Consider the following 14,991-nt stretch of genomic DNA (forward strand, 5'->3'; position numbering starts at 1 on the left):
TTGCTATTCCAGGATCATCAGTTGAGAGCAGCTTCGTAAGTTTGACATGACCCTATTTCCCAACACCCTACGCCTGTCTTGTGTTCATGCAATATTCACGTATAAATCCATATCCTCAAAACCAACTAAATACACTCATATCAGTTGTCGGTGTATTCTCAGCCAAGAACTCTACTTCGGCATAGTCTGGCGTCTGTAGGCAATTCCACGCCTCCGACAGCTGAAGTGCGGGATCAGTGACGACGATTGGGTCGGTATCCAGTCTCATTAGTGTGTTGGCCTCGCTAACCGTGGTATCACTGATCTTCTCTAACTTTCCAAGAAGGCGTGTGAGCGTTCTTGCGCCCACCTCAGCCATGTGGTTCATATCGGCAAGAGTTTGTAGTCGGCCCAGCGCACTCCTTACAGCCTGGATGCACTCGTCCTTAGCAACGTCAGTGACGCCTACTCCGAAGGGATCTGAGGACTTAGTCATGCTGGTAGTGGACCCCCTTCGGAGTGTGGTCTCTGCTTTTGGTGGGAAGTTTCCGTCGGAGCAGAGACACAAAAGGACCACTGCAGCCTCAAAGGTTGGGATGATGAGACTCGCATGGCGTGTGTGTGAGCCACCCATCATCAGATGGAGGGCAGAGACACCTTCAAGTAAGTTTAGTGCTATGACGGCCAGCGCTCGCTTGTGGGATGAGAGCAATATCTGCTTGTAGGCTGGGAGTTGCTGAATCGAGTTGGGCTCCTGAAATAGCGCAGGGCGGAAGTTGTGGCAAAGCGACTCCAAGATGGCCATATGAAACATCTGACGCTGTAACGGTAAGGTTGGAAGACGGGCATCCCACTTGTCGCATGTGTCAGGGTAGAGAGCAAAGACAGGTGGTATTTCGGGAAGAAACTCGCTGCAGAACTTCTCGTATCGTTCCTCTGCAGCAATGGGGTCGTATTCAGTCGCGTTCCCGGAACCATGAGTCCGCCAGAAGTTGGCTAGCTGTGCCTCGAGCACGCGCTCGGTGAACAGGTCAGGAGCATCAGCTTGAGGGACGTCGTCGAGGCCAAGCACAAGGTGCATTCGAGGCATGGTGTCAGGGTTCAGTGCGTCTGGTAAGAAAGGGATTTGATCCAGACGTTTAGATAGCACACTGTCCCAGACATAAAGATTGCAAAATGTCCTCCGTCTCATTTCCTTTTCGAGCTCGTCCATGTTGGGGCTGTAAAAACCTGATGTGGCATCAACATGCAGCCCAATCCTCTGTGCTACTCGAACAGCGCAACTTAGCGCTTCCCAGTGCGCATTTGTTCGGCCCTGGCACAGGGACCTCAGCCCAGCAAAAGCGACGTGCTGAACCCGTATAAGAGACCCGCGTGCGTCGAGGCGTGAGCAGATTGGTGTGAGTGCATCGGCCACTCTATCACAGGACTTACGGATGTCAGCCAGCGGCACTCCCCTGATGCTGTCGATAGTACAGGTCGGCGAAGGGAGGAACTGAGAGGCATAGGAACATATCCTGAGAACCAGCACTGCAAACTCGATACCGTAGGCAGTCGATGTCCGCTCCATTTCCCACCATTTCTGATAATGTGAAAGAAACCAAGGCGGATATATGAGCTGATCCATCCTGGGTTGAAGCCTTGTCAGCTACTCTTTTGTTGAATAGGTAACGTGGTTGGACAAATTGCATCGGCAGAACTTACCAGCTAACCTCCGCGATGAAATACCGTACCAGAAAGTCGAGGATGGACCGATTAGGCATTGAAGCGAACAGCCTTTGGGCTATGATCGCCGTTTCTTCTGGCACTGGCGCGGGCTCGCTGCTGTGCCCCGTTGCATCGTCATCTGCCCCTAGCTGTGAGGCGTGGTAAGCGTGAGAAAAGACGTCTGACTCGGACGCAACTTACCTTTCTCACCAAAGCAATCGTGTTGGATTTGCTATTCTCAAAATACCCGAAAACCTCCGCAAGGGATGTCGGTTCTCTCCCCTCTTTGAGACCCCCCCAGTTGATCGTGTCCTGGACTGAAGATGAAGCAGAGGGCCTCCTTTCAGCCTGAGCCTCCTGTTGGCTATCATCTGTTTGAATTTCGTCATCATGAAGGTGGTCCTTCTGGGTTTGGGGTGGACTGGGTGGTAATGTAGCTTGAGAAGGGTTGTAGGCGCATTGTTCGGGGCGTCGACGGCGGCTGCAATGGTTACATGGATACTGCCGGTTGCACTGTGACGGGATAGCATGTCAGTGAGGGACGTGATGCCAAGATTCCCTGGTATGTGCAATTGCAACCAACCTTCTGTTTCCTGGTGTAACAAGGGATACATGATGAAACCACCCGTTTTCTCTGGCTTGATTGCATTATCGATTCGGCGTTCAGGGTGCTGAAAGAGGTATCAACTTCACCAAGGTCCAGACTCGGTTTCCCCAGCATCCACTCGTGGGCTACCTATTCACTTTAAGTGCGAGCAGAGCCGACTTTGTCAAGTGGGAGAAGATATCCCACGCCTCTGAGCCGCATTGTGGGATAGCTGTGTGGAGCTGTACGTTGGCAACGATCAATCCTGAGTACCACTAAGCACCACCAATTGAAGCTGCATTTCTTCATCGTCTTGCGTATCCCGATACGTGATCCCGCATGCCGCATATTGTATTGCATCATCAGCCCTCCAAGTACCGGAATTGGGAGCCGTTGAACGGTAAAGGGAAGGCCCGCTTCGCGCCACCGCCAGAATACTGAGTGTTTCGATATCCGGCTTCCGACTGGACTACGCCTCATCCACACAGCCCTTACTGCAAAGTGCGGAACAAAAAGCTCAAACACGTGTTCGTCGTCGGAAGAATGGAAAATTCCGTGGTTGATGAAAAGCCCCCCAAAATAGGCAGCATGCTCTACCTAGGTAAGCACAGTCCACAGGCCTTTTGCGTCAGATGAGAGTGACTTGAGGATAGTTCAAAGAAGTTTCCATTGATGTTTGGGCCCTTGACCCTACGCTGCAGTCCGAGGTCTCTAGTTCTGTCCCCGAGATGGCGCGTCAGTGTAATGCCACTCATTGGGCTGGCACGGATTCCTATCAGTGGAAACCTTGCCCTGTTTATCCCATGCCGGCCATCAGTCATCAGTACGCTTTGTACCTATGTCAACGGAACCAATATTCTACCTATGTGGGGGTCATCCTGCCGTTCTTGTCCGGAGAATTGCCTAGTTTAGACAAGGTCCGCAGACGGATTCCTTTTGGTTGAGCCCACAGGATACCCAACTCATTCGACGATCTCGATCCAAAACCACAGTCCCCTTCAAACAGCCGCATGGAACAGAAAGAAGCTTAGCTGTGCCATGCCCATGCGCTCGCCACCGACAATCTGCATAGGGCTCAAGTTGATGTGGTGCGGTATCCTGATTTAGTCCGGGTCCGAAGGTAGCACAGCGTATCACGACTCCACATGCCACGACATAGCTCTTTGAGAATCGCACCTTATCGGTTATCAGAGAGAACTTTTCATAAGGATCAAGTGTTGCATATCTGAACAATAGCCTGCCATCGGCGCGCAGTTTACTTCCCACATGGGTATTCAGTTCGCCGGACATGTACCCTGATAATGTTGTAGTTAGGTAGGTCAGCACTTACCCGTACTGTGTGATACTATAGTGATTGTATGAGCAATTATGCATGTCAGCTTGCCATCCACCGGGACCCTGACTGCGATTCGCCCGGGTTCTTGTCGATCGTCCCGTGGTCTTCAGCAGCTGAATATTTACCGACATAATATATTATGGCTTCGCCCCCTTGAATGCTCGGGCCTTCTACTCAGTCCTTGGGTGTTACCTACTCATGGATGCCCGTGGAAGGGCTACAGAAGGTTATGCAAGGTCCATACACACATAAACAACATGCAAACAAAAGGTGGTGGTCAGTACTTCGGTCGTTACCTGCGCGCTTTGCTGGTCCATGCCTACCATTGAGCAGTCATAGTTATCGAAGATTAATGAACCTAAAAGCTATCCCTTATTACATGTTGCGAGTAATCACATATCGAGGAACCACTTAGCACTGAGCTGTCAATCGAAATCCTTATCTGGGTCCGGGTTCAGTTCTTTATCTGTCGTTACATGTCGGGAATCCCTTATGTCCGGATTAATAATGGACAATTTGCGTTTCGGACTTTAGGGCTACTTGCCTTGTTGCGAACGACTGGAACTTTGTTTTGCTCTGTCAGAGATCGTCCCATTCCTTGCCAATTTCGTTGAATGAGATGCAACAGAGTAATATCCTTGAGAAGCGATTGGCCCTCTGCTCAGACCAACACTCATATCACTCACCTAATCTTGCAGACCATGAAGCCTTACTGGCAGAAGATAGCATCCTGCCATCGCAGCCTCAGCCGAGATTTTTCGGCCCTTGAAGCCAACATAAATCAGAAACAGTTTCCATTTCCTGCTTTGTGGCCCCTGATGCCTTTGTGTTGGTGGTTCACCGCTTCTTTCTATGCATGATTACTACGCGTCGTTCCTTAACAAGGAAAGGTGAAGTCCCAATCAGCTCGCCGTTCGTTTCGACTTGCCACTATCCGTCTCCCTACCCTACCACACCTCATGGACGATCCAACTCCCGCCAACAACACGGAAATTGCTGCTTTGGGTGATGGGAGAGATATGGAGAAAGTGGAGAAATCCTCCCCGTCTCGTTCCTCGTCCCCTCAGCAAGCTTTGACTGCAGAAGATGAGCCGCAACGAAAAATAACCGGTGCCCGCGTGTGTTTACCTACATGACCCTGGTCGCAGCTGCTGGCAAGACGTCACCGTACTGACAATTGGGCAGTGGGCAGCTTTTGTTATCAGCACCTTGACGGCTATCTTCGTCTACTCGTTGGACAACACTATCGTTGCCAACATCATTCCGGTACACATTTCACCATTGTGTTCCCATAAACCACCCCCTACTGACTCGTGATCGTGAAAAGGTCGTTGTTAACGATCTCAACGGAGTTGACAAGCTACCATGGCTGTCCGTCGGGTAAGCACGAGTCCGATTTCCGGCACCATTTCCTGATCCGAAGGCTGATGGTACCCCAAAAACGACAGATTCATGATCGGGGGGATGGCAACTATCCTCCCATTCGGAAGACTTTACACAATGTATGATTCCAAATGGGTTTACATCATATCTTTTGTCTTCTTCCTCGCCGGATCGGCACTTTGCGGCGCAGCACCAAACATTGATGCTGAAATCATTGGTCGTGTCATGGCCGGTGCCGGTGGGAACGGGATGTATGTCGGTCTTCAGGTGCTCATGTCTATGCATACTACGGATAAGGAGCGTCCCACATACCTTAGCTACGTGTAAGTATGCGCTGCTCAATGGCCTTATTTGCTATCATCCATATTGATATGGTCGACTGGCGCATTTAGCGGAGGCACCTGGGGCGTAGGAACCGTTTGTGGTCCAGCTGTCGGAGGCGCCTTCTCGTTGTACAACTGGCGATGGGGGTTCTACATCAATCTCCTTTTCGGGGCTATCCTTCTGCCAACTTATCTCATCGTCATCCCCTCGGCCAACCCGTTGCCGAATAAAAAGCAGTCTGAAAAGCTCGCTCTCATGGACTGGGTTGGCGTCATCATCAGCATTGGCGCCATGGCAACCATCGTCATGGCTATCAATCTAGGCGGAGTGCAATTCCCCTGGAACAGTGGCTCGATCGTCGCATTATTCGTCGTCAGTGGTGTTCTTTGGATCGCATTCGCTCTCCAGCAGTCGTTTTGTCTCTTCACGACGGAGCATAAACGTCTGTTTCCTGTGCCCATGCTGAAGCAGAAGATGCCGGTATTGCTTTTCATTGCCTGCGCTGGCGGCTCTGCGGCTTGCTACATGTCTACATACTGGATTCCCATCTACTTCCAGTTTTCCAAGGGAGACTCAGCAATCTATACGGCTCTTCGACTGCTGCCGTTCATCCTCGCGCTTATCACGATAATGCCCGTGAGTGGACACCTGATAAGCAGATGGGGTTGGTATAAACCTTGGTTCGTGGGAGGAAGTGCTTTGACTCTTATCACAGCTGCACTCATGGGTAAGTTCCAGCCATCTGTGACGTTCCTTTGACCAAGGCTTTGGTGTCTAACGCGACATCTAGCCCACTACATCAATGGGGGCACACCGGTTGGTGCCTTTTATGTCATCGAGCTGTTCTTGGCCTTTGGAATTGGCGCCTATGCACAAAATGCATTTGCCGTCGTTCAGTCAGTTGTCGCCCCCAAAGACGCACCCTCTGGGCTCGCCCTCATGCTCGTTGGTAAGCTTCATCATCATACAAACCTTTCTGATTACTTTGCCCTTCATGACTGACATTATTGTAGGGCAACTGACGGGCATCACGTTTGGTCTCTCCATCAGTGGTGCCGTATTCATCAACACAGCAACAAGCGGACTTCATGATGCGCTACCACAGATTCCCGTCGAGGAGTTGTCGCATGTCGTTGCTGGAGCTAGCAACCAGGTCTTTGAGTCATTGTCACTCGAGCAACGATCACGCGCCCTCGAGATTATTGTCCAGTCCTGGAATAAGACTTTCATCTGTGTTTACGTCGCTGCTGCAGCCAGTTTAATTTCGTCGGTTTTCTTCAAGGTAAGCAAGCACTTGAAGGCAGTCTGGGGAGAAGTCATGAGACACAAGAGCTGACTCAAAACTACTTCGTCCAGAACACCAAAGCCAATGTCAACACCGCCGCTGTGGTTCTATGAGCGGGTGTGGGAGAAGAACGTGAGCATTGGGCGACCAGAAGTCAGTCCTGGGCTTCAAGTTGAATCTGTCGAGGATTGTGGTCAGAAAAGAAGGTGCACAGATGGGTTGTTCCGTATTGCCACCAAAACACTGTTGTGTGGTATGATTTTACAGTGCTACAGGAAAAGCAATTTGTGTTTGAAACTTAGACTGCTTAATAGAATTATCGTCCTTGGACTCCCTGAACCCTGAGCCCCTGAATCACTTGTACCAAGCCGCTAATTCCAAGGCTGGCCCCCCTTTCCAGCGTCCCAGTTGCCAAAGACGAGATGATTTTGCGAATTACAAGTGTATTGTAGCATACGTCAAGAACCAGGGGGATTGATTGTGACTGATTCAGAGATAATCGACCTCACACACATAAAGAAGAGTGGATGTCCACAAACAACGCGCCTTCAGCCTGCCACAACGATGATTTTCCACCGCTTTCCCATGGGCTATCTCATTCTCCCCTAGACTTAATACTCAAACTTCTGCCCAACCAACTCCTCAGTCAGCCTCCAGCACCTATCCACCTCCCCCTTATCATACACCGCATGTCTCGCAACAGGTTCCACAACCTCCCCATTCTGCAAGTACGCCGGCCCTCGCCCTGCCAAATCCGGATCCAGCGCAGCAATAAGAGGCGTAGCACCAATCTGCTCATACGTCTTGAACCGCGGCTCATCCCCAACAGTGAAGCTAAACTCCTGACCTGTGTTGCGCTTGGTGGTGGGCAAAACATCACTGTAATCATCCATCACCAAGTGTGACCCAAGTTTAGTATCAAGATTAGACCCCGGGTGGCAAGCAAAAGCCACCACACCGTGGTCCTTCAGCCGGTCTGTCAAACCATACGCAAACAGGATCTGCGCTGTCTTGGCCTGGCCGTAACCTGTCCAGATGTCGTAGGTTTTGCCGTTGGAGAAGGAGACGTCGTCAAAGCGGACAGGGGAGATTTGGTACCCTACGCTGGTGAGGTTGATGACGCGGGCTCCGTAGGGGCTCTTGGCACCGGTGAGAAGGGCGGGGGTGAGAAGGTTCGTCAGGAGGAAGTGTCCGACGTGGTTGACGGACATTTGCATTTCTATGCCTTGCTTGTCGAGGGTGTATTTCTTGAGGGCCATGTTTCCGGCGCTGTTGATGAGGACGTCGATTTTGGATTTAGTAGCTGTCAGGATTTCCTGTGCCGCGCGGCGGACTGAGTCATGGTTGGAGAGGTCGAGTTGGATAAATGTAGCTTTGATTGATGGGTCTTGTTTCCGGATGGCTGTGATCACCGGGTGGACGTTTTCAGCGGTGCGGGAGGCGATCAGAAGGTGAGCTGGTGATGCTTTGGCGAGTTCGATGGCGATTGAGCTCCCGATACTGGGTTGGCCGGCGCCAGTGATGACGAAGGTGCGTCCTTTGACTTGGGGAGCAAAGGCTGCAACGGCTTGCTCGCTGGTGACAGTGCCAGCAAAGACAGTCATGCTGAGAGATACAAGTTAAGGGCGGGTTCCAGGTTTGCTGTAGTAATTCTGTGCCACAGAACGCTAGGGGTTGCAAACTAGAGACATATTACATATCTGTGGTTTAAAACCGCAGGCCATTCTGGAATCCGGCAATAAAGGCCATGCCTGCATTGCCGGATGCCTTGATGTGGCGAAACCACTGTTGGGTGCCTGTAGAATTGATGCTGTGCATCACTGAACCGAATGTTGGACCGAAACTATTCGGCTTTCCTTCATTGTACCTGACCGTTACCTAGCTTCCTGGCCTTTCAAAGCTGGGACGTGTCTGAGTAAAGCTTGGGTAGCAGATAATGAAGGCTCGGACAACATAATCTCAACCGGGCACTTGGATGGTATCTACCTATTTCCGTAGGTATCTGTCTAGATTGATTAGGCAATAGTACCTTAGCAATTCCACATACATATACTCTTCCTACGGCCTAAAGGCCAGATATCTTGCCTTTTGAAGAAATGTTATTACCTAAATCCGGCAAGCCTCTCTCTTGCAGTAACTTTGCATTCCAGCTTGAAAACATATTCATTACATCAATACCTAGCCTAGCCCCATTCTCCAGTTGACAACAGTGTTTGAAAGTGAAGTTGACACCACAAAAAGAGTGTGGCCGGCCATTTACTGCAATCATTTCCCTCAGTGCTTGACCTGGGAGGCTCAGACCCAGGTTTCCCTTCCCCCTCTTGAGCACTTGGCTCAGCCGGCAACTCAACCACCAGGTTCTCGTATTTCTTTCCAGCAAGCTCATGTGCTGGGTAATATTTGTTCGCGACCAGCTCATGGGCTGGGCTCTTGTTAGCCGCAGTTCATGTGTTGGTAACGAAACAAGGATAGTGTTGGTGAGTTTAGCGACATCATGAGTCTCGACATCCTCGCCAGAGATGTCCGCCTGCTTAGTTTTATTCTGCCGGATCATGGAAAGCCTAGTTGTCAAGATTGCCAGTACAATGAGTACAGCAGAGCCAAGTCCGACTCCTACCCTAATTCCTGTTTTCGCAGTCTGGGAAAGTTCGTTGCTGCTGTCAAGAGCCTCGTTTGCCAATGTTTCCGGCGCTGTGACTGTCCCTATTGTGGATGTCGTAGGCGTCATGGAAGATGCATCTGGGTGTGGATTGTCTTGGATATAAAACATTCCACTGTCACTTTTCCAGTTCGGGTCGTTAGATCGACGGAGCCGAAGTCTAAATTCCCGGCTGTCGAGGAGAATTGAGTTGTTGATATTGTCATGGTCCCCGATGTCCCACCACTCCTGGACGAGAAGGTCGGATGAATAGTAGATGTCCTCTACCAACGTAAACTTTCAGCGACAGTTTGAACACCGGTTCTGGTCAACAATGACGTACTGAGCAAAGTGCCAATCAGGTCCGATCCTGAGTCCCAAGGTCCAGGTCGTAAGTGCCAAATTTCAATCGTCAAGGAATCGGAGTATGCCATCCCAACGCTCCATTCAATAAGAATATTACTGCCGAGAGCAAAGCGTTGCGAAATCCCAGTCAAATCATCGAAAGGTGGATTGATCCAGGTCACGCCCAGTGGTTCAACAGCCGACACCACATGCTGCACTAGAAATGCCAGGCTACCCGCCTGTTGAATTGGTTTGAAGAGCCGGACTCTCATGACTTTTTTTGGAAACATAAAGGGTTTACTTCGAGGATATAGGGAAAAGAGAAGAACCGGATGACGGAGCGATCAAGTTCACCGACGCGGGCTCCGACAATATAAGGTAGGTTGTAAAACCCTCCCTCTTTGCTTCTGAAGACCTGTTGGAAGGACCTGTACAACGGCACACGTGTAGGCGCAAGGGATCAAACAAGTGATGGAAAGTTGTGACACAATGTGTGTATGATGACAGAGTCCAATAAGAGTTTTTGAACAGGTCGCACATTTTGGCGACTTTCTGACACTTGTCACACTTTGAAGTGGGCACATGTGCCGTGTGGCTCAGCGGGCTATCAAATTGGTCTTTCCATCAAGGGACTCGACATGACAGCACTGCATACCTGTACCCTTTCGACTGACAGGCTTTACCGCCCCTGGGTTGTTCGCTCTTCTCCTCGACAAATCCCACTTAGTCTGTGTATTATTTGGGTGTATACCTAGCTACAGCCTTCCAACCCCTATGTGTTACATGTCACCAAAACCCAAAAACGCGACCATTGATTCGACCGTCACCCTTCAAGATACCCGATTTCAGTTCCCCGCCTCCACCGACGTAGGCTGAGTAGCCAACTCAGCCGCGTTGCTATGACCATTAACGCTGTGCACAACGAAAGGGCTTGAGTAAAGCGGTGGTTTGCCAACATCATGAACCATTTCCTCATTCGGACCGCTGGCGAAATCCGCCTTGCTGTCTCTGCCCCGCCGCTTCAAGACAAATCTTGTCAGAAGAACAGACAAAGTTATCAGCAGCAGGGACCCAAGCCCAACTCCAACGCCGATACCGATCTTCGCTGTGTGAGGCAGATCGCCGTTGTTGACTGGGGTAGAGGGATTAGACGTCGGGAAGACTGTACTGGATATCGTCGGTTGTGTCAACGTCGAAAATGTCTCTGTTGACGTCGCCGATGTCATCAGGGATGTTTGGGCTACGTCCTCCAAGATAAACGCCCGGCTCCAAAGCGAGCCATTCTCGTAACCGTACTTTTCGATCATGATATCGGCATGGTTACCGGGGGGCGGATCAGTAATAACCAGCACGAAGCGTGGGTTGTTGGCAATGACTTTGCTGTCGATGCTGTCACCCTCTCCGATGACCCACTGGAGCGTCTGTTGGTTCTGTGCGTCTTCTGAAAGCTGAAAGGTCAAAAGACTTTCTCCTGCCATCATCATGGGCTTTTATGAGTGGTAGGTACTCACGAGCTAGAATGCCAATAACATCACCATCCCTCTTCTGCGTCCACTGCCGAACTTCGAGCGTGATTTTCCGGAGCCCAGCCGCTACCTAGGTGACCTGGATCTTTTGCCCGATGACATAGTGTTCTTGCAGATCTTGCGACTCATACGGTGGGTTGGTGAAGCGGTCGGCCCGTGCAAGCGATGTATATAGTACCCAAAAGATAATAAACGAGACTCCCCCTGGCACACCAAATGGGATAGCGACGTCCATCTTGGAGCTACCCAGAAGGAAAAAGAGCAAAGAGCGGTAGAACAGATTGCCTGGTGGGACTGGGTTTAATATTGGTTAAATCTGGGTCCATCTTTGGCTCGGCGCTCAGCAATACACAACAGCATGGCAGTGAAGCTCTTCACAGCCAGACCAGCAGAGAGGAAGAAGATATTGAATGCTGACTTCTATCCCTGTCACGGTCTAGGCCCCGTATCATCCCGCGAAAAAAGCTCCGAAAAGCTCCCAGAGATTGAAGTGGCGCTCCAAAAAAAGAATCAGACCCAATGAACAGGTGATACAATGAAGGTAGTCGACCTCCCGATACATCTGTTGTGATACACCGGGATGCAACACGAAGACCGAGTATCAGCAAAGATCCCGGGAAACCCCCTGTTCTGTGTCTACCTTCAGCTGGTTGCCTTGAACCTCGAGAAAGGGTGGACTACCATCTAATCACGGATTCTGTTTCATATATCGTGTTCGCATTTTCATGAAATTTACTTGTCGATGACAATCCCTCAATCACTTCCATCAGCTTGGTATAAAACAACAAATGATAGGGAATCTGTGAGAACCTTTCAAAATCTCTCCACATTACCCCCTTCAGCACAATACAGGATGTAGGTATACAAGAAGATCAATAGATGTTATCTCCAGTGGCTCATGGAGAGCGAGCCATGTTGCCCTCCGACATGTTCTTGTCCATCATATGGCCCATGGACACATAGCGCGACAGCCAGCTGACTTCACGAGCCTTGTGGCCATTGCAACCCTTACATCCTTTGCGAGCCTGCTCAAGACCGATCATGCCGGCGCTGACACCGTTCTTCTGACCAGCGGTGGCAGCAAGGCCAGTCCAGCTCAAACGCTTGCTACCCTTCTTGGTCTGAGAGGCGGCATAGTAGTTGGACATGGCAGCAATCTCCCGTTTCTCGGCGCAGTCGCGATCGATCATCATGTTGCTGTCCATGCAGCTAGGAGTGCCCGAGGAAGCACCCATCGACATTTGGGCAGAGAACATCATCATCATGTAGTCCTCCATCATCAGGCCGGAGCACATCATCTGCATGTTCATGGCGTCTTGGCTCATCTTGCCCATAGACATAGCCTTCTTGTTGTCCATGATGAAGACGCCACCGCAGAAACGACCGCTCATGTTTTGGCGCACGCTCTCAAGAACACCCATTTGAGCGAAAGGATCAGTCGTCATGGCGAAGTGCTCCATGTGAACTCCCTTGCGGTCATTCATCATCATGTCCATTGACTGGTGGTGGGCAGGCTCGCTATCCATGGTGGATTCACCACGGGGCATCATGAACTCGCAGGCAGCGGCACCGAAGGAGTAGATCTCGAGCTTGCACATCTTCTCAGCGGGCAGGTCGGAGCAGAGCTGAGCCATGGCCTGGGAGACGAGGACGGCACTATCGTTGTGGCAAAGGACGACGCAGCGGTGCATAGAGTCGTCGAGGAGAGCAGTGCGCATCTGGGCGTAGAGGTTTCTGCGGACTTGGCTGGGCATCACCATGCAACGCTGGAGCATCATGCACATCATGTCGAAAGGCATACCCCAGGTGGGCATGCAGATGCACATCATGGGACGGTTAAACATGCGAGAGAGCATAGGAAGGGCTTGCTGATGGCAGTGGCGAGAGCTTGTGTCGGTTAGTTGTGGTCTCTAAACACACCAGGCAAAGAATGAGAGGACAAACCTCATACCCATCCCGCCCATGAACATCCACTTCTCATTGTCCATCTCCGGGCCCATCATCCAACCCTCAGACTCCATGGGGCACATGTGCATCTGCTCTCTGCCGTTGAGCATCCAGCACATGCCCATGACCATCAAGGCACAGGTGCACATCCACATGGCGAACATGGCACCAGGCATCATCATCCAGAGCGGGACAGCCATAACCATCATGCACATCTCCATGCACGTGAGCATGGTGTGTATCATCATGTCTCCCATGTCGGCCCAGGACATATGCTTGCGCTGGGTGAGCATGGCCCAGCACATGTTGGGCATCATTCGCATCATCTGCATTATTTCCTGCCACATCATTGACCACATTGGCTGCTGAGATCGAGGGGTGGTACCGCAGGCGCCATCGCAAAGTGGTGGGATGTAGGTGACGGGGGTAGCCATCATCGACTTCATGGCGGCGGGCTTCATGTTCTTGTTGGCCATCATGGGCATGATGTTGGGGTATGAACCCGTTGTTGGTGAAACCGCAAGAGATTCAGGTGGCGAGAATTGGCGCATGACCTTAAGGGCGAGTAAAACGAATGTGGTGTAAGGAGCGTGGTGGTGAGGCAACGAACATGATGGCGCAATCTGTGATGATCGACTCGTTATAACTTTGAGGCAACGCGTCTTGGTGATTTGTGCCACTTGTTTTTTCCTCCATTCCAAAGAGTGAATTCCCTGAGCCGTGCAGCCGTCGCAAGAGAGACGGACTGATACCGACCACCTGGCATTCCAGGGTAGCCAGCATCTGGCGGGCAAGCAACGTTAGCAAAAATGTAGGCAATTTCCAGTCTGCTTGTTCCAAGTTCCTAGCGTGTTGACTTATCAGCAGTCGCGTACCTTTCCTGAGAAAGACGAGGCGCGTCTGGACCCGACAGAGCAGACCAAGCCAAGTAAGGGAGAGAATGCGGGGGTAAAATTGTTCAATAGGTCAAGATAAGTAAAATATGAGCCAACTTTATCTGCTCTTGGAACAATGACAGACATTCCGTTGTGCAGAGCTGACATCCTTTTTGATCACAGTAACTGTGGTCAGACCCCCACGTCGACCACACTGTCAAAGAAGTTGCATGTTTCCAAAGTCGGTCGTCCCAGAGCCGTTCCTTCCTCTACTTCACAGTCGACACGTCTCCCTTCTTGCCCAAAGTGACACACACGGGACTTGACAACTTCCGAGCCGGAGACACTGACCCAGAGTCTCCACCGACCTCTGGAGGGGTTTCTTCTGTAAGTCTCCCACCCCTAGGGACATCATCCCGCCCTCCCCCTCACGGCGCCTGAACTCATCAAGACGAGTCTTTCAGGCCCGTGCTCGCTCGTCACAGAGAAGTAGGTGATAGCTTCAACCATTACCGGAAACCGTTCTTGGATGTCACCAGCTAATTACTGAAGTTTGTGAACACCGCGGGGATTTTCTCCCCTTCTGCGCGATCCCATCGAGCAACAGCTCTCCTCTCTGACACAGTCGACAGGTCACGTATTCTGCTGGGCATCGTCATATATATTCTATCGCCCTCAGTGTTGCCCATGATATCCGCCGCTTGTGCTTAGATGATGATGGCGGCGTAACATAGCGCTTCTCCGCTCAATTCCGCCTGTCAACGAGACACATTTACAGTGCTGTCGGAAGTGTTTGGCGTAATGCTTCACTTTTACCATCGGACGATGCGCTGATCTGCTCTGGTTTGGGACAAATGCAGCAACAACACGGCCCCAGGGCTCGCTAGAGAAGTGTCACCCTCCAGCAGAGCAAAAGGACACCGACTTGCATGGGAGATGAGAATCTCCGGTGCCACAACATGCCCCATATATGAACCAACTCCTCAGCCGGTATTCTGGCTTCACTTGCCGCCAAACCTCCTTCGACATTCTCTTCAGCAGTCTCGCATTCAACGTGAGG

At 51.1% G+C, this 14,991-nt stretch overlaps 5 protein-coding genes across 5 annotated transcripts; 1 reads left to right on the forward strand and 4 right to left on the reverse strand.

The window, feature by feature from the left end:
* Positions 1 to 115: 115 nt before the first annotated feature.
* Positions 116 to 2,335, reverse strand: PODANS_4_3800 (uncharacterized protein; the record flags this gene model as incomplete). The annotated part of the gene is made up of 4 exons (XM_001905741.1): positions 116 to 1,607; positions 1,684 to 1,835; positions 1,888 to 2,199; positions 2,270 to 2,335. The coding sequence occupies 4 exons, from the start codon at positions 2,333 to 2,335 to the stop codon at positions 116 to 118; spliced, it is 2,022 nt and encodes a 673-aa protein (XP_001905776.1).
* Positions 2,336 to 4,627: 2,292 nt separating this feature from the next.
* Positions 4,628 to 6,713, forward strand: PODANS_4_3790 (uncharacterized protein; the record flags this gene model as incomplete). Its single annotated transcript, XM_001905742.1, has 8 exons — positions 4,628 to 4,726; positions 4,794 to 4,874; positions 4,936 to 4,988; positions 5,057 to 5,314; positions 5,384 to 6,042; positions 6,106 to 6,264; positions 6,329 to 6,597; positions 6,672 to 6,713. The coding sequence occupies 8 exons, from the start codon at positions 4,628 to 4,630 to the stop codon at positions 6,711 to 6,713; spliced, it is 1,620 nt and encodes a 539-aa protein (XP_001905777.1).
* A 498-nt stretch (positions 6,714 to 7,211) lies between these two features.
* On the reverse strand, positions 7,212 to 8,204 carry PODANS_4_3780 (uncharacterized protein; the record flags this gene model as incomplete). Its single annotated transcript, XM_001905743.1, has 1 exon — positions 7,212 to 8,204. One exon carries the CDS (start codon positions 8,202 to 8,204, stop codon positions 7,212 to 7,214), a length of 993 nt encoding a protein of 330 aa, XP_001905778.1.
* A 461-nt stretch (positions 8,205 to 8,665) lies between these two features.
* Positions 8,666 to 9,873, reverse strand: PODANS_4_3775 (uncharacterized protein; the record flags this gene model as incomplete). Its single annotated transcript, XM_001905744.1, has 2 exons — positions 8,666 to 9,522; positions 9,582 to 9,873. 2 exons carry the CDS (start codon positions 9,871 to 9,873, stop codon positions 8,666 to 8,668), a joined length of 1,149 nt encoding a protein of 382 aa, XP_001905779.1.
* Positions 9,874 to 12,005: 2,132 nt separating this feature from the next.
* On the reverse strand, positions 12,006 to 12,965 carry PODANS_4_3770 (uncharacterized protein; the record flags this gene model as incomplete). Its single annotated transcript, XM_001905745.1, has 1 exon — positions 12,006 to 12,965. The coding sequence occupies one exon, from the start codon at positions 12,963 to 12,965 to the stop codon at positions 12,006 to 12,008; it is 960 nt and encodes a 319-aa protein (XP_001905780.1).
* Positions 12,966 to 14,991: the final 2,026 nt, after the last annotated feature.

Source organism: Podospora anserina, chromosome 4 (genome assembly GCF_000226545.1).
Source record: "Podospora anserina S mat+ genomic DNA chromosome 4, supercontig 4".
NCBI classification, from domain to species: domain Eukaryota; kingdom Fungi; phylum Ascomycota; class Sordariomycetes; order Sordariales; family Podosporaceae; genus Podospora; species Podospora anserina.